Source organism: Poecilia mexicana, unplaced genomic scaffold, assembly GCF_051168715.1.
Source record: "Poecilia mexicana isolate PSO_F unplaced genomic scaffold, ASM5116871v1 scaffold_14, whole genome shotgun sequence".
NCBI lineage: Eukaryota > Metazoa > Chordata > Actinopteri > Cyprinodontiformes > Poeciliidae > Poecilia > Poecilia mexicana.
This window is the reverse complement of record NW_028263383.1, coordinates 1,019,755-1,039,357: the sequence shown is the minus strand read 5'-3', so window position 1 is coordinate 1,039,357 and position 19,603 is coordinate 1,019,755. Positions and strand designations below refer to the sequence as shown.

The 19,603-nt window shown below is 38.4% G+C and overlaps 1 protein-coding gene across 1 annotated transcript; it reads left to right on the top strand.

The window, feature by feature from the left end:
• Positions 1 to 1,211: 1,211 nt before the first annotated feature.
• Positions 1,212 to 12,823, top strand: nufip2 (nuclear FMR1 interacting protein 2). Its single transcript, XM_014971279.2, has 4 exons — positions 1,212 to 1,727; positions 3,932 to 5,620; positions 7,383 to 7,415; positions 7,777 to 12,823. The coding sequence occupies exons 1-4, from the start codon at positions 1,580 to 1,582 to the stop codon at positions 7,827 to 7,829; spliced, it is 1,923 nt and encodes a 640-aa protein (XP_014826765.1). The 5' UTR covers positions 1,212 to 1,579; the 3' UTR covers positions 7,830 to 12,823.
• The last annotated feature ends 6,780 nt before the right edge of the window (positions 12,824 to 19,603 follow it).

Sequence of the window (19,603 nt, the reverse complement as noted above, 5' to 3'; positions counted from 1 at the left end):
GAAATTATTTTTGCCTGCACTCTGATTATCTGACTCAGCACTAAGTCTGAAACTCAACAGACCTCTTTTAACCACTAGATGGCGGTGTTTTCAAAACATATACATACTGCACATTACACATGCAACTTCAGCCGACATATAAACATGCTGGGTTTAGCTATTACTGTCAGGACGACCATCTGTGAAACTAAAGTTAAAGCAGAAGTGAATCCTGCAAAATCACATTGACCCAAAAATATTTGAAGGACGGACTGACCAAAAGTCCAGACTTGACTTGAAAGAGGGGTGTCTGAACTATTCCCTCAGACATATATATATATATATATATATATATATATATATATATATATATATATATATATATATATATATATATATATATATATATATATATATATATATATATATATATATATATATATATATATATATAAATAAATATTTTTATAAATGTGTCCATTTTTAAGCATAAACTTAGTGTGTGACCTACATTTTATTTCTTTTTGGTTTAAATTGAATTGTTTCAGTGTTAATCTTACTTTAGATCTTCTTTTTAACACTTCATTAAAACATAATTCAACTGCGATAGCTGAAATAACCCTAACATTTGATTGGATAACTTGCAGAGCAGTTCATTTTAGCTCCGCCCACTACCTGTGATACATAAGGCTGAGAAATGTAAGAAATTCAAATTGTGCACGTCCAAATTCTTCCAATTAGAAATATTTCGGCTTTAAGACATATTTATTGGAATGTAAGCACGACACGTTTTTAAATAATATACTATAAACTTTTTGAACATAATGAATTAAATTCAAATTGCATTAGTTTTCACGTTTATTTATTTATAATTAAAAAACATTTAAGCTTTGTAATTAAAACATTTGTTATGCTAGAAATACATAACAATAGACGGGTTCTAAATGAAATTGTCAGATTAAAATATTAATTTAACGGCTAATTAATTTGTTGAAGTGTGGACTTCGTTTTTTAGTGTTTATTGACTAAACAGGTTATTTTATTGTATCCAAATATTTTGGAACACTTTTTTTTTATATAAATTCCCCCCCCCCATAATTTTGTATTTAAACAATATATTATGAGATTATCGGTATCAATACGCTGCCTTTCCATTTTAGGAGAGGGGCTGTTCTCGACATGATCCTCCACCAAAGTGTGGCCACTGGCTGGAGACGTGGCAGCGCCTCGGGTCATATGATTTTTGGCTCTTACACGAACCCCACCCCGATCCTTTTCCACACTGAAAAAGATTCCCAAATGTCTCTCGCTCTTTATTATAATGAATAACGACAATTTAAACATCTGCACAAAGAAAGTCTTGCAACGACAACAACAAAAAAATAATAATCCCGTGCGATCATCTACATAAATTCTACACATGGATTTTTTTTAGGAGCTGTGACCATCCAAAACAGAGCCATTTTTAGCCATTTACTGCTGACGTTTACAGAAGCTTCAAATAGCTTCCGTTTCACTCTGGTAGTGATTGGACTGTCCTGTGCCGTGCAGTGAGCTAACGCGCTGACTGTGGAGCACAAGCCCGACATTCTTCACTTCAATGGAGGAACAGCCCAAAGATCGGGCACAAGACAGGCAGCACCATCACAACGGAGAGGACCGGAGCTCCATTCAGCGCACGGCGTGTCTGAAACATGATCAGAGCCAGTTCCAGTGCCAGCATCAGGAAACGCAGGCGAAGAAAACAGGTTGGGCCATCCGGAAAAGTTGGCTAATGTCAGCGAGCCGACTAGCATTTGCTAACTAACGTGATTTGGGCTTAGGCTGCTAGCTAGCGGTTTGGCGTTAACACGAATTACAGGAAAAGCTGTTAAGTAGCTCGACCGTCGGGTACATTCATACGAGAGCCCCGAAGTTGTGTTAGCAGGCTTGCTAGCTGACGTAGCGTGACAGTTGTTACTGCTGTAGGTGGTTTTGACACATCGGGGATTGACCTTGTACACCGGTTTCACCACCCAGTTTTCTTTTCACTAATATAACCAGAGGGATTGATAAACTACCCCTCCTGGTTCCGCTGGGTTCTCAATTCCCCGGCGGCCTTTCAAATGAGCCAAAGTTTGATGTGTTTGATTCCAGCATGTCCGCATCCAGCTTAGGAAACAACACCGGCTCCGCTGGAATTTTCTCTGCTGCCATTTCCTGTCGGCCATGTTAGAATATCAGCGCGAGCTAACGCCACACTTACCCGGCTAGCTGGAGAACGGTGTAAAAGTACGAGGCTTTTCCCCCCCACCTCATTTGAAACTCTTTTACCTTATTCTTCTAGCAACTGTTTGGTGGAAATGACATGACGAGCAACTGTTGTGAGCTTACAGGTTGGTCGAAGTTAGCTAGCGTTAGCCGTCTGGCCTGACTGGGCCCTTTGCGTGTTGTTTGGTCAGCATGAAGCCACGCAGCTGAACAGATAGCATCGAAAATACAGTAGCTGACAGCTACTTTTACTTGCATATGTTTACTAAAAAGCAAACAACTGCGTCTGGGGCCGGGTGGTTAGGCTATATACAGAATCCCATGTGTGCAATGCCAACAAACATCAGAGTGGAGAAACACTATGTAGTGGGAAGTCCCATGTTGACACAGCAGTTCTCTTGTATCCGTGCAATTCCAAGGCCCAGTCAAGGTTCACTGTTAATCTATATTTATATTTTAAATATAGCTATGGGGTTTACCTTCCTGCACTTGATCTTGAAGTGCATCAAACTTGAAGCTACATAATAGGCTACATACTATTTCAAATGTAAAAAAAATGTTCATGGCTTTTTATAACTGCAAACCGAACCTTTTTTGAAATCTGTTTCAGATGTATCTTAATTATTGTTTTAGATCATACTGCTGGATCTAGTTTTCTGTGAATATGGAAATGTTTAATTTATTTTCTTCCCTACAGATTTAATTTAGGTTGCGTTTACCATTGCATAAACACATTGACATTTACTATTCTTTTGGTTCCACGAAAGAATGCGGGTTTTATTCTTTTTATTTTAACACAAAATAAAACCATTTTGTGCTAAAAAAATCAATGCATATCACGTGCTAAAACCAGAAAGTACCAAATTATTTTTCCTTAGATTGAGGTGTTTTCGAAAATCATGGTAATAAATGTAGGAAAATGGCTCAAATCACTTTAAGTTTATATTATTTCAAAAATATTTTTATATTCTTCTCAAGGTATGATTACTTTAGGGGAAAAACGTAACTTTTTTTGTGCCTTTTTTTTAAACAGAAGTTGGCAACCTTCCTGTTGCTGCCAACATAATAAAGATTTTGATAATATTAGTTACAAAATATTAAGTTGTTTTTTTATTTGTGTATGGATTTTGAGATTAATCATATGCAAATGTAGAATAAACACCTGATAGTTTTGGTAGTTCTCAATCAACAACATATTCAGTGTGCTTGCTTTGACTCGGGTTACTCATCAACCTTTAAACCATCAGAATGGTGGGAGAAAAAATTCAATATTTTATTGATGTGCCATGATTTTTGTAAATATTCCTTGCTTAGTAACGCACTATTTCCTTTTTTTCTTTTGCGGCGGACGTTCTGATCCTTGTTGAACCATGTGGCCCTAATGAAAGCTGTCAAAGTGGATACAGGTTAACACAAAGCAGGTGTAAAATATGTGAACGACAACTCACCTTTGCACCCCTTAAAAAGAAGAAAAAAATGGTACAAAATAGAGCTACACTTAAGATGTGTGAGGGTTTTTTTTTTTTTTTTGCTGCTGGTTTTACTAATTCTTGAGATGGAGTGAAGAAAATGTGACTTTAATAGTATTCTGCATTCATATCGTAATGTTGTCTTCTAATACAAAAACAACCAAAGCTAGAAAGGTAAAGCGGAAATTATCAGTGCCCCATTTCCGTTTAACTGATTTTGTTTTTCCTTGCAGGCAGTAAAAATGTAAACATCAGCGACGAAGAAGGGGAGAAAAATCCACACCTGCCCTACACTGTTGGTATGTCCCATTCCTCCAGCAGCAATGATAATAGACACATAAGTAACCCAAATGTGAAGCAGAAAGGGCTGCAGAAGCACTACACCTCTGTTCAGAAAGTGAGCAGCAAATTCTCTGAGCATAAGAAGAATATGGACTTAAAAAATGACAAGGAGAAGGCGCTGGATTTGAGTCATTATGAGATTCAGCCTTCAGACAAGAAAGACTCTGCTTTGCTTCAGAACGGGCTTGTGAATTGTGGCCTCATCACTAACGGCTATTCCAGTAAGGACAATGACGGAAGCGGCTCCGAAGGCGGATACACCACCCCGAAGAAACGAAAGAGCAGATGCGGCAACACCAAGAGTGCCGATAATGTGACGAAAGACAAAGAGAGAGACATGCAGCCACGCCACACTACGCAGGAGCCGGGGGCCTCGAGTGTCGAGACGCCCGAGAAAGGAATAGCGTACAGACTCGATGGCTTCCGGTCCGGCTACAAAGCAGAAGCTCAGACGACGGCTAAACGGGCCGTCGCGTCAGAGACTTCAGTCGCCGAACCTCAGAGGAAAACCTCTGAAGGTAAAGCAGCTGGCACGTTTGGTAAGAAAGCAGAGGAAAAGCACAAGGGCAAGCTTTCCTCACCTTCAAAAGAGGACTCGTGGACTTTGTTCAAGCCCCCTCCTGTATTTCCTGTGGACAATAGCAGTGCTAAAATAGTTCCCAAGATCAGTTATGCAAGCAAAGTAAAAGAGAACCTCAATAAAGTAGCTCAAGGCGGAGGAGAGGCAGCGCCTCCTCCTGTGAGACTGTCCCAGGTCCCCATGTCTGCTATGAAAACTATCACCTCGGCTAGCTTTACTAACGGTCCTGTTCCTGGGAACGGGAACGGCTGCCCGTCCGTGGGCACCTTCTTTGCTCCTGCTGCTAGTTGTGTTCAATCAGCCCCGTCTGTCCCAAGTGGCGAGAATGTAGCATCTTCTTTGGAAAGTAGCTGTAGCTCTACGACGAGTCCCGTAGACGGCGAGGCGAGCGAGCTCAGAAAGTGTACTGTTTTAATCTACCCTTTAAATATGCAACCCGTGCTCCCGAGCGCTCGCCACCTTGACCCACCGGCTGCTCAGACAAATCAGAAAGCCCTAGGGGACATCTTCCAGAACCAGTGGGGGCTCTCGTTCATCAACGAGCCCAACCCGGCCCTCGACGGAGGGAACGGGTTCGTGCCTGCCGAGGACCAGACTTCTGTGACTTCTCACAACGGGAGTCAGGCTGTCCCAGCCAAGGTTGCCCAGCCCCTCTTTGACATTAGCCCATTTCTAGAAGCCGAAGCTTTTTCTCAAGAAGCGGAGAAAAGGACTTGTGCCCCCTGCCAAGTATCCAGTGTTTGCTCTCCTGCTAGCACGGCGAGCGAGGAGGAGACCAAGCTGCAGCCAAGTGTCCAGGAAAAGACGAAAGTGGAGCTGAAGGGAGTGGGTTCTTCTCTGCTGGGCCCCAGTAAAGACAACGGTGCTAAGCCTGCAGTGGGCCAGCAGACCACTGTGTTGTTCGGTTCCTCTAAAGAACAGATCCACCCAAAAGACGTTGGCAGGAGGTCCAGCTGGGGTTCCTTTGACCTTAAAGCTGCCGTCACCTATCACACTAAAGGTAACTTTCACTCTCTGCTCTGGTCAGATACACGTTTCATCTAGGGCTGGGTGATATCGACTTACATTTTTATCGCAATATTTTGTGGTAGTATTGTGATAAACTTGTACTAGAGAAAAACTTTATTATCCTTTTTAGGTTACTGTATGGCTGTGAATGCAAGGCACAGTATTTGTAGCCATACAAACAAACTCTGTTCATGAAAAATATTTCTCTTTACAAGCTTCTTCAAGATGCTACTTGGTTAAATAAGTAAAATTTATATCACTGAGCTGCACACAGTTACTACATTTAATTAGATTTTTGAATTCACAGATATTTATTCATACTCTTGTGGAACAACTATTGATGAAAATAGTAAATATAACATTTCCGATGATGCTGTCAGTTTTGTTATCAATAACTGAAATTTATTGCAACAACGATAAACCAAATTCTTCTAAGAAATTTATCATGATAAACAATATGTCCTCCCATAGTTTCACCCCTTAGCTGTAAAGTGAGTCTTCATTTGATGACTTTTTTTTTTTTTTTTTTTTTGCAATCAAATGTTTTTATTTTAGTTGTTTTACATCCACAGCAACATGTACAATATAGTATAGTTACAATGGGTGGAATAAGACATAGAAATGGAAAAAGTAGTGTGCCCCCTCCCCATAGCGACCCCCTCCCCTGTTCATTTGATGACTCTTAAAAAGTCTTTAAGATGATCATGGTTTCTGTATGGAGAACTAAGAAATGTGGTCGTAGTAATTTCTAAGTGAATTGCAAGTCTTAAGAAAGATAAGAGATTTATTAGAATCTCTTAGAATGCACTTGGAAAGAGAAGTCTGTAAATCTATCTCATATTTTGAAAGTGTTTTGATGTATGTCAAATTAATGGTAGTTTTTGAAAAGATTTTTAACTAGATATTAAACATGCTTTTCATATTGGACTATTTTAATATTCTGATTCCAAATGCAATGTTTTCATTAGCTATTAAAATAATCTGCATAATTATCAGAACGAAAGGCTTGAGAATATCTGTGCATATTTAATCTGCATGTCTCTGCACCTGTATTAAAAAAAACAGATTTAGTGAAGGTCTGACCTGCAGATGAATTCCCATATAAGTTTTTTTTCCTCCCTAAAATATTATTTCAAAATAAGTTAAACCTTTGTATGAGATTGGAAAATGCTCTTACCATTAAATCATTCTGTTATTGAGACGTTGTTGGAGCTGTGAGAATACTTTGTTGTAAATGTAGGATGTTTCACTGTGAGAGAGGGAGAGAGGCGTTGGTGTTGCACAGCTCCGCAGTTAAACAGGATTTGACCAATGTTTCAAAGCAACGACAATGATTTATTTTTAACTCTTTAGCTTCTTATTAGTTGTCACCATGGCTACCATCACTTTCCAGAGACTGGTGACTTTTACCTTTTTGAATATGAAACTTAAAAATGACCGTTTTGTTATCCAGTCTGTCCCATAATGCACAAAATTGGACTCTTACTTTTTAAATATTTTTAATGATTTAAAAAAAAATTACAAATGAATCAAATAAGGTAATTTTGCTTTAACATGTTCAGTTTTAACTTTCTACTGTTTGCCAACCGGAATGAACAGCCCACACGGATAAGAGCTTCTTAATGGGTACTTTGGTTTTCATCAAAACCTTCCACACCAAACAGTGTTGTTAGAACGACCGTACATGTGATTGTACTGTTTTATTGGAAAACTTTTTGGGGCTATGAACTGATGTTCCTTTTCTCCTTGAACAGAAATGGAATCCATTTTCAACTTGCAAAAACAAGGTAAGGGAACCGTTTTTCTATCCTCACTTGTTTTTTTTTTTTATTTTATTTTATATTTTTATTGCTACAGAAAACACTTCAGTGGATGAATAGCTGTATAGCATCACATGATGGTGATCTGAATTGTTATATCTCAACAGTAATCCTAATCAAAACCCCTGTTGAAGTGATGAGTGTAATCTATATCCTGCTGGTGAATGGCTCTGTAGTCGAGCCAGCTGGCAGCGCAGACTTACAATACCAAATGTTTTCGATGTTATTGGCAGTTTCAAAAACAATGATTGTAAAATGTATTTACATTATGATCATTTGTATGATTCTGTTGTTCCGTTCCTGACTGTCTGCCTCTTCTCCGCTGTAGATCCAAAAAGAATAGTGTTTTATGATGAGACCAAGGATGGACCTGATCAGTGAGGTAGATCATCTCCAGTGCTTACTGTCTTCTCCTCTGGGTGCTGCAGTTATCTACCTTGGAAAAAGTAAAAAAAAAAATAATAAAAAAAAAAAAACAACAAAAAAACACACACACAAAAAAACAAATCCTGTCGGATAAAAGTGACAACTGTGAAAACACTGATAGCTAAGCATGATTTTCCTTGGAAACTCGGGTTTATTGAAACTTTTATTTTTTTTTTCCTTTGGGAGCGCACCAGACAAAACATACACACACATGCAGACACACTCTGGATGGACGTTAAAAAGGAGTTGATCGGTGCCTCTCCAACACGATGAATGGACCTTAACGACTTCTAGCTGTGGTAGTCCTCGTCTCATGGCTTTTAAGGGATAATGTTCTGGAGTTCACCAAGGCAGGTGTCTCGGACCACACCTCCTTAAGCCTTTATCCTGTCGAACTGTTGGGATGCCTCCGTCGGTTTCTTTCTTCACTCATTCAAATGAGTTCACTGTAGATACGTTGGACGTTCCACACAGATCTGCGCTTGAATTAGTGGTGAAGGAAAGGAGACGATTGTTAAAGAAATGCCTTCTGAGTTGTAGAGTAAAAGGTGTTTTGCAACCCTGTTAAGGCGGCAGTGGACGTTTGTGAGGCTCCATCCGGGAAGGGAGAATCTTGTCTTAAAACTCTATAGAGGAAAAAACTACTCAGAGCCCTGAAATTTTCTATGTACCGCAGTTGTTTTTATGCCGTTTCAGCTGACCTAACACAAGTATTATTTGCATCGCTGTTAGACCCCAGAGCTGAGGTACTGAAGTGCCGAATTTGAAGGAAAACCACGCCCCTTTACGACGTTTGTTCAGTTGGTGTGCTGAAAGGTTTTAACATCGGGTCTCCGTTAAACTGTTTCTGTTGAAGCCTTCACTACATTTCACTTAAGAGGGTCATAAATTATCACAAAGTTTCTTTAATTTCAAAATCATGCACACTTTTTTTTTTCCAGAGTTTAGGAACAAACAAATATTGCTTCTGATTGGCTGTTCTGTTTTATTCAGCTGCAACACTCAGGATATCTCTACAAACATTTCTGTTCAGTTAAAGAAAAATGTTTCATTTTGCATTTGTTTTCCTAGCATGTTTTTTTTTTTTTTCACTCAATGACTGTTTTTTTGTTGTTTTTTTTCATTTGCCCCCATGTTTACTGGTATACTTGAGTCCCTTTTCATTGCCACAGAAACACAATAACTCATTTATTGCAACCTCCATCTTGGGACTCAAACTAACTGCTTTGTCAAAAAAAAAAAAAAAAAAAAAAAACTGTCAGAACGTTCGAAGGAGGTCTTCAAAGTTTTCACAAGCCGGTGTGCAATACCTCCATGGAAAATGAGTTTTGTTGAGCTACAAAATCCTCATCGGAGATGCTTATGTAGCCTGCAGTTTAGTTTTTCAAATCTGTTTCGGTTGCATTTACTCTTTTGTTGCACATTTTGATTCTTCACTTGTAAGGTTTGACTACATCTGGTGATTCTAGGAGATGGAGTTGGTCAGCTGGGACATCTCCGGGAAAGAACGTCACAAAGGAGCTGAGAGTGTGGAAAGTTGGGGGGTGGGTCCTCTTGTCTAGAAAATCTAATTTGGTTTAATCGTGAATTAATAGCACTTTATGTTAACAAATTACCTTTATCTTAACTAGAGAAAATTTATATGTAACACTAGAAATACTCCTTAAAAGAATGGCTCTGGGCTGTTACTTTTCAGAAAAAAAAAAAATATATATATATATATATAGTTGCTAAATACAGAATTATTAAATATAACTCAGGTAGTGTTGATGAAGCCATGAGTATATTCAATGTTTTCTTTCTTCTTTTTTTTTTGCCAATCGGCCCCGGTCATGTAATGTTCTCATACTGGAAATGCTGAATTGGAGTCCTACTGCTGTCTCATGCGATATTCTGAAAACACACCAAATAACTTACCTTTGACTAAGGATGTCCGTTTCACTTTGGGCTCATGTTGTGGGATTTTATCTGCTTAGAAAGCACATTGCATCTCAGCTCTGTTTTCTTTGGCTGTAACAGTAATCATCTGCTGGTTCATTTCCGCCTCCTGTGTTTTCGTCATACCCTCCTTACAGGCCTGAGTGCTTCTTCCCACCATTTCCTCAGCAGAATGTGGAGTTTAGTGTACAAGTTGGATTCCGATTTTACTTCCATGCACAGATTTATCTTTTTCTTTTTTTTTTTTTTTTTTTTTTTCTCAGCCAGGTTTTTTTGTTTTTTGTGCAGCGTCTGATGTCCATCTTGACTGGACCTGTATCAAAATGCAACACAGTCGTAAAAGGGTTTCCTGATGTCGTCATAGTGATGTATCAGAAAGTGCTCTCCAGTAGCAGCACTGCCCCTCTCCCACCTGTTGCTGCTTACTGTTGGTCAATTAGTAGAAATCTGGGGCTTACACTCACAAGAAATATGTATTTTGTTTTGTTTTTTTGTTTTGCAAATCTTTCCGGTTGTAAAAATAAATAAAAAACATAAATAAATAAGTCAAAATTTACCTTTTTAAATAGGTAGTTTTTAAATGAGAATAGAATTTTTGTTTTTAAATTGAAGACATTCAATTTAGTGGGTGGTTTCTGCCTAAATACCATGCCGTGATGTGAAGCTCATAGCGGCACATACCTGATGCTGCTCTCCTAGTGAGGACGACTGAATTTACTCTGACAAATAACCAAACAAAAAAAAAATTGCAATTGAACTGTGTTTAATCCGGTAGCATTACTTTGTGTGTGTTTTTTATTTTATTATTTTTGTAACTCTCCACTTGCTACAGTTTAGTTTAATCTGACTGCACATAAATCCCTGGGCAAATTAACACAATCAGGTTGACGCTAAATGGTTCAGACTGAAGCTATTAAAAATTGTGCAGATTTTTCTGGGCATAAATGTAGGGTAAGCAGGGTGATGGAAATTGTTTTTACTGTAGTACAATGAATTTACTGCTTTTTGTTTCTTCTTCCTCTTCTCTCCCTCCCCTTGTTTCTTTTTTTTTTTTTTTTTTTTGAAGACTGCATTGGTTTGGGGGAAATCAGAGCTGCTGTTTCTATTGTAGCCTGCTAACCAAAAAAAACAGGTTCTTACAATGGAGTAGATGGTTAATCAGTAATTATACAAAGGCGGGCTGGAGAGTGAGGGGTTGGGAATCCACTGCCGGCACGTTGAGATAGAAAAAACATAATCATGTGGGGTTTCTGTTTCCCTTCCCTCCCCCTCAGGATGTGCAATCACCTCTAGGATGCTGATGCAGGTTTCCAGGCTGAGTGGCTTGATGTTGGATGGTTGGTGTGTGTGAGCTGCAAGTTCTTCCTATTATATGCAAGTTTCTCTTATATTAAAAAAAAAAAGTCCCCCCTCCTTCCCTTGGGTGTATTTTGTTCAGGTGCCTGTGTGAGGGGAAGGTCTGGGGAGGGAAGAGAAAAACTACAGCAATTTTGATTGTTTAAATTCTGCTTCCAGCATATATCTGTGCCATTTTTTTTCTCCAAGTGCAACTTTTTGTTACAGTTTTCTTCTGGCTAATATCTTTATTTCTCCAACATGGCCACAGCTGATTGAGCATTTATTCTTGCTTTTTTTTTAAATATTTTGTTTCATGGCTTATGTTCAAATTTCTGCAACTTGAAGCCAAAATCACTGCGAATGGTGACATATTGCTGTCTGCTGATGTGTACCAGATCTCTTATCAAATTAATGATTCATTTGGACTCATTTTAACAAGTTAATATTTTAACATGTTTTTGAAGATGTTTATTTTTCTCTGAGTTGTAACCTGACTTATCCGTAGATGCGCAGTTAGGATGAGACTGAAACAAGTAAATCAAACGGAATCGAGACGTTTCATCTTTTTAGATGTTTTTTTTTTTAGTTGTTTTGAGGCTGATGTATCCTGTTGCTGCCCCCTTCTAGCACCAATGTGAAAGCTGCGTTTCCCAGCAGACTTTCTACTTTCGTTGCTTTTATTGGTTTGTCCAAACGCATTGTGACGGAATGCGGAGCGTTGAAATACACTGCATCTAGAGTTTCTCGTAATATATTTTTGATTCGTGACGCCGTTGATCTCAATTTTCTTTTTCTTTTTTTTTTCTTTTTTTGTTTAAGAGGCTAATGTGCAGTTCTGGATCTCTGGATCTGCTTTTGCCAAAGGTACACACTACTTGGATATTGAGCGAGAAGAGAAGGGTGGGGAGGGGGGCGGGTGTAGCGGATGATGTCAGAGCCAGCTTCCTGACGACCTGCTGAGTTCAGAGAGTTTTTCTTTTTCCTTTTCTTTTCATATGTGAACAAAAATCACTTGTGTAGCAGCTGAATGTCACTTTGAGAACATTGTTATACTGAGTGTGAGCGAGAACTCTTAAAGGGGAAAACAACTACCGAAAGTGCTGCTTTTTTTTTTTTTTCCCCTTCTCCCCTATTGGTCATCTGTAATGGGAAAGACGGAACATGATGTTTGTACTCTGATTAAAATTGTCCCTATTTTATGATGTCATTTTCTCATACATGTATTTTTTTTTGGTTAATTTTTAATTTTGGAGGGTTTTTTTTTTAAATTCAGAGCAAAGCAAAGAGTGTTTCAGATTCCAAGTAAAGTGAGCAAATGAGGATTCAGTCACAGAGGGAGACGCAGGCTGGATGTTTCGTTCGTTTTTTATTTTTTGTCCCCTCCTCTCACGTTTTTTTGTTTTTTTTCCCCCTGCTCCATCTTTGTGCCCCTGAAGGCAACAGCATTTTTTTTTTCTCAAATGTCTTACAAGTTGGCATTTCTGCTTTTAAATGAACAGTCTGATTATTTAATTTCTTTTATTTTGAATTGAACAAGTGTCACCTTTTTTTTAAAAGCATGATAATAACCCTCAAATTCCGAACAATGTAATAGTCAATTTAAAAAAAATAAATAAATAAATCCCGTGTTCACTGTTTTAGTTTCCATTAAAATGTCAAATTTTGATGATGAATCTGTTTTGTCATTTCTGTTCTTGGCACCACACTGGATCACTTCTTCTGAATCAAATTAACATCTACAGCTCTGATTAGAAAGGCATATAGACTCACCGATTGTGTGAAACTACATCATTTTAACAATTGCATCAGTTAAAAATTATTTTATCTGCAAAAAAAAAAAAAATTACAATAAAATGACAATCTCCTGTTGGAAACCTACGCTGTTGTGCTGAATGTGTGCCTTTGAAAAGTGCATTTAAGACGACGTACAAACGCAGTGCTGTGATATTTGACTCAGGATTCAGCAGTAAACATTTTAGGAAGATATGTTTTGTTAAAATGTGTTTTGTGTGATAGACCAACAAAATTATACATGGGTTTCCAGTTGATTTACAAATAAAAATAGGAAATGTAGTGTTTACTACTAATTAGTGTCAGAAGTTTAAAACCGGATTAAGTAACTGGAATGCTATCCAATGGTATAAATACGCTTTTATTTTAATGTAAAAGCTTTTTTTTTTTTCTTGGTCAAAAGCAGACGGTTTATCCATTCATTAAACTTGGCCAAATACAGCAAGCTCTTTTAAAGAGAGTGGGCTGAAACTCTCCAGGAGGAAGAAAAGAAATTTATCACAAAAGCTTAAAAATGAATAAATTGTTTGGCTTCTTTTTGAAAAGGCGAACACATGGGATGTGTTATATTTTAAATCTGATATATGGACCCCTCCCAGGTTAGTTCATTTTGTGTAAAAATGATCATTTTATCTGCAGAACCTCAAGTTCTGTAGTTTCAGGTTTCTGGGACAATCCTGTTTTTGTACAAATTAAGTTTCCATATGCCTGACAATCTTTGCGTACGTTGACTATAAAACAATCATTTACAGAATTTCCTAAGTTTTTTGACACATGTTCGCTTTGAAGTATGAAAATCCAATTATGGCTTTCTTTCAGGAATATTTTTATTTTAAAGTAAAAAGGCAATATTAGGATTAAAGCTGCAGAATGTAACTTTTACAAACAATATGGTTTTTACATATTTGATAACTCACCGTGTTGTGAGAGTATAGCATAAGTCAGATGATCTGTGAAAAAATGGAGCTTGTCCATTTGCAGAACTGCACCACTTCCTGTCCGAAACAACCAATCAGAGCCAGGAGGAAGGCCTTAGCGCTGCCAATCATACTTCTATATTTTCTGCTCAATGTGCTAATGGCAGAGAAACATCTTACAATTACAGTAAAGCCGTTTACTGCTAACTAGCCTGAGCATTCATGACAGGTTAATCAGGCTTTACCTGGAGCCTACCAGACAGCAAGGGGATGAGTGTGAGCAGTGTGGTACACATGCATGATTGACAGCATTAAGACCCTCCAGGCTCTGATTGGTTGTTTCTAACAGGGAACTATGTATTTCTGCAGATGGGGGAGGACCACAGAGGAAGCAAAGAAGCTCAACTTTAGTTTGTTGTTCACAGGTATCTCATACTGTACTGTCACAATCGAGTCACAAATACGGAAATGACATTGTTTATAAAAGTTACATGTTGCAGCTTGCATGAAGTGAAAAAGAGTTCTGAAAGGCTAACCAGAAGAGAGCGTTTCATAACTGTGGGGGCTTTGCCAGGGAGGAAATATTTTACATGTTTTCGTGACATTTATCATCTGGTAAAAAGCAAAAAAAAAAAAAATATCAGATGTATTTCACAACTCATTGGCTCAGCCTGGAGCTAATTCTGTTTTCGTCTTTATTGTAAGCCTCTAACACAATAAAGGAAGGAAAGCTTGGGGTAGATCAAAGTCATAAACTGTTCTGCTACAGGGGGTAAAACAGGGGCTGCTATATTATTTAGAAGTTGCTCCAACAGTCTAAAGTTAAGTTTGGTATAACTCTTGTTCATATGTTGGATCCATCTCATTTGTTCCTCTTCTCATTAGAGAACAAAATGATTCAAATATGCAAAAAAATCTCTGATTCTGTTCATCTGTCCACACATTCAATTTAAAGAGGAACAACAATGTCATTCTGCCTTTAAATGTGATGTTCAGCGTATCAATACTTGTTTTGAAAATATTTTTCTGGTTCTAGTGGTCTTTGTTTGATAGTAGTCAGACAGGGAGGCGGGTTGTGAGAGGAGGGAAATATATGGCATTTGGGCCATCGGGTCGGGACTCGAACCTGTGACGAGGACTGAGACGCGTTTTACCCCTGCGCCCCTTTTCACAGTTAGAAAAGACAGATGCTAAATTCAGATTCGTCCTTCACTACAACCCGATTCTGTAGACAAATTAGCATCTCAGCTCCAACATTTCTTCAATCTGAAATGCTCCCTGATTTATTTATTTTTTCCTCTAATTTTTTTGGGTCAGTGTTGTACGAGGAAGATGGTGTTAGTGAGACGCAAATTATTGGACGAACCTGAACGGAGTTCGTAGTGTAGCTTCTCCAAAGCGCTTTGTCATCTTATGAGGTCATGATGGTCTAATTATTGGGCAAGGACTCCCCCTTGTGGTTCAAGATTTAAAACTGCCTGTTCTAATCATTTGGGTAAAAGTTATCGCTTCAGAGCAAAAATTATTTCACCACTAGCCAGTAAATTAGATCGAACATAATTCGGCACTGAAATTTCAGTCAGAACTTTGTTTTGTTTTCAGCCTAATTTAGAGATTTGGGTCCTGCAGAAAATCTGAAGTGGAAGAATGGCAACTCAATGTAAAAAGAAAAAAAGAAAATGGGATAATAAAACATCCAATATTTTTATGCTTTTATTCAATGTTTGTTCAAACAAGGACAACTTCTAGAGAGAATATTAGTATTCATAATGTTTTGCTGCTGGATCATATCGGGTAGTTTGGCACAGTCTCCCCCTGCTGGACAATGATTTAATAACACACCGAATCACAATTTAGGGTGTGTGAGAAAATATGAGCACAGTTCAAATAATTTTGAATTATGAAATCTTTCCATCGGTTTCCAGTTTGACTTAGTAAAATTGTTTAAAACAGGAAACAGTGTTGAATCAGTCTGATTTTTTTTTTAGTCTGTGATTTAACTACTAGCTGAGTATAAATTTTACCCGATTTTCCTCTTCGTTTTTTTTTGTTTTTTTTTTTGCCTCTAACCAATATAAACACATCGATGGCGCCTTTGCTGTGCTACAGTACAGAACTGGTGACGGGAGTTAGGTTTGCAAGACGTCTGAGTGCTGCATTGACCCTGGACGCGTATTTTGTTCTCCCCTTTACCACATCCACGCGTGTGTGTACACATACATTTCCCACTCGTTCCGTACAACTGAACTGGTGTTTACCGTCACCCCCTCAAATTCACCTTGATTGCTGTGCACTTCACCGAGGCCACATGAGGCTTGACGCACTCACGCTCCGAGAAATTGTCCAGTGTGGGAAGGTCGGTAAAAGGTTTGATCTCTGAATCAACAATTTGTCTGAGGAGACTCGGAACAAGATGGCAGAGTCCTCACTCCGGGGCTGAGCTCAGGGTGACCCTTTCAGCTAAAAGTAAGTTACGATGAGAGAAAACAGTGGCGTATAAAAATGAAAAATGGATGGTAAAGTTTACAAAAGTTCCCCTGTTTATTATTACTTGGATGAAGTATTACATGCTGCCGTTAAAGTTTTGCACGTGTCACAGCACCAGCATGAATCACTTAAGTGGGATTTTAGGGAAAACTAGAAGCCAACTTGGAACAGAGGCGGGCAGAGTGCACGCAGTTCTAAAGAGCAGCACTGCTTCAACACATTTTCACTAGAGTAAAAGTAAAAACTTAGCTGGCAAGAAATGACTTGAGTGAAAAAAAATGTGTCTGGTAAAAAAGGCCATCAAAACATCAGTTATTTAGTATTTTAATATTACGTCATCAGGATGGACCAAAATATAAAGTTATGTGGAATTTTTGGTAATTTAAGGACCAACATAAAAATAATTTATATATGTAATATAATTACAAAATAAATATATATATATATATATATATATATATATATATATATATATATATATATATATATATATATATATACATATACATATATACATATATATACATATACATATATACATACATACATACATATATATATACACATATAAAGACAAAATCAATTTCTTTTAACATTTAAGAAATTTTAACAACAAAGCAAACAGCAGGAGTGTGTCTGCGTCTGGTGACGTTTTGGCTAAAACGTGTTTGTTCTTCATTCTGTAAAGTCACAAAAATTTTACTCAAGTAAGAGCAGTGAAATGATGAAATAATTAAATTACTTGAGAGAAAGTAAAAAGTACAGCATGATAAAAACACCCCTAAAGGTAACATTTCCCTAAATATTACTGAAGTTAATACATCTAAATAAATGTAACTTCCAGGACTGCTCTGTATTTAGCTCCATGCATCCTATCAGTTCTGCTCAGCTTCCATCACCCTTCTGAAGAAAAGCATTCCCACTGCATAATGCTGCCACCACCCTGTTTTCTGGTGTGGATGGTGTTTTCAGAGTACACAGCAGTGTTTTGCATGCAGGCGGACATGTTACATTTTGATCTCATCTTACAAGAGGATCTTCTCCAAACCCTCTAAATAATACTTCCTCTCTGCAGCTCCTCCATAGTCACCATGGGAGCGCCTGTAACAAAATAAGGATATTATTTCATAACCTAAATCTTCTTTAAAAAGCTCCACATCATGCTCCCTAACCCTACTTCCAATCTTTACCCTTCGTTCTCCTGTGTTCCTTGGTCTTCATGATGCTGTTTGTTCACGAATGTTCTCCGATGTTCTCTACGGCCATCACAGATGAGAGTAAAAGGGACGGATGCAGCACTTTAAATATTTTCATATCTGAAACGTTTTAAAACCATGTCACATCTTCAGTAAACACTGTGTGTTCATTTCTGAAGGTTTCTCCAATGGTTTTAGTGGGAATTTTCTAGACAGAACATGACCGTACCGTCACATTGGTGCCATTAAATTGCATAATTTTGAATGTGTTCCAAACTTTCAATGCACAGCTCAAGTAAAAAAAGTACTTTTACTTTCTCCTAAGCTAAAACTACGTGGCATGTCAGTCGGATAAAATCTACAATATTAAATATGCTTACCTTTTACGATCAGCGATCGTCTTTACTACAATTTCTTCTGCAATTTTTGCTCTCACTGATGTTGGCTCTGCTTTGCTTTTCAGCAGAAAGGTGATGTATGACCTTTCTCAGCTGCTCTGATTGAGAGCTGTTTCACAGAGCCATTTTTCTGCTGCAACTCCCTCCCACCCACACACACACACACACACACACACACACACACACACACTTCTCAGCGAGTCCTTCCACTGCTGTTCATTCCAGACACGCACAGAAACCAGAGGCAGCGTATCACCCCGACTGCGCCTTCTCCTTCTCCCGTGATGAATATATCAGCTCTGACCAGACGGGCCCTGACATTCAGTGATCTGTGATGATCAGCATAAACCTTGAATCATCAAATGTCAGCCAGAAGTACCTGCTGAAGTTTGCATCTGTTCCGAGAGTACGTCACGGGTCGTGGTCCCCGCGTTCACCCCGAAGTTCAAACACCGAGCCCACACTGAGCGCGCTCACCGAGAGAGCGCCGAGGCGGAAGCGTTGAAACGAGGCGAGAGCAACGGGACAGAGCAGAGTGTAAAAAGCGCAGGGTGCAGAATAAAATCGAGTGCATGGTGGCTCCCACTGCGCATTGTTCACAGAGTACAAGTTTGTCGTTTGTGCAAACGGATGTTCGCATATTCCTCACATGCAGGAGAAGACCGTCTTCTGATGCTAACACATCAGGAGACGACACCAGCGGGTGTTCCTCTCAGATTCCTCATTCTTCCTCCTAAGAAACCGTCAGTTCATCATCAAATATAAATCTTTTTAAAATCGGTTGCAATAAACCAGCACTGTTCAGCCACGCTGATACGTGTAAATTTGTACAAAAATATGTTCTGCTTTGCTAAATTTTACACGGGTATTTTCCCTGTAACATTTCACAAATATAAATGTTTGTTTTTCTTGATCAGATTGTTTCAGAACTCAATATTTTGCGAGTATCAATCTATGAACAGCAGCTGGATTATTTTATTAGTTACTTTCACAATTTTAATTGCTTGACTTAAGTATTAAAAGTAGTGCTGCATAAAGTTCAGACCAGACGTTTGCGTACACTGGATTGAAATGTACATTGCCGTTTTTTTAGTACTTTACTCGACACAGAGGTGAAGTGATTGAATTTACACTATTTTGAAGAAATCAGTTTTTGCTTTAAAGTTTGTTTTTTGTTCATTTTATTTGGCCGCTCAGGCCTGATTTGTAAAAGCAATAGAAATAGTAAAACATCCAAAGAGATGAGTCATTTATTCTGGGTTTTAGCAAAAATAACTCATTTTAGTCATTCTGAGATAAACCGGAAAAGTTTAGTCTGATTTAACGTCAGACAGTATGCAAACATTTGTTTTCGAATGCAGTAAACTATTTTAGTATTTTTTTTTTTTAATCGTGTAATCTTTCTAGTCAACATTAACATAACACTCGCTCAGATACGAGGTCCATACTGAATCCTGCACCAAATATGCTTTGACGTGCGCTATCTCTGACGCTCTAACCACATCCAGCTCCTGTCAGCTCAGTCAGACATGCCCGGTCCAGACGCCGCCAGGCATTTCAGGATATATAGAACAAGGCGGCTTATTCCGGGCTGGATCCGCATGATCTGAACGACAGGACACCGGCACCGGCCTCCCAGCAGCAGCAAGTGTCGCCGTCCTGTT

Bases quoted from the DNA above. Each gene is read 5' to 3' on its own strand.
- nufip2 (XM_014971279.2), top strand. From the start codon at position 1,580: ATGGAGGAACAGCCCAAAGATCGGGCACAAGACAGGCAGCACCATCAC. The intron at 5,621-7,382 runs GTAACTTTCACT...CTCCTTGAACAG, and splicing joins CGTCACCTATCACACTAAAG to AAATGGAATCCATTTTCAAC. The intron at 7,416-7,776 runs GTAAGGGAACCG...TCTCCGCTGTAG, and splicing joins TTTCAACTTGCAAAAACAAG to ATCCAAAAAGAATAGTGTTT.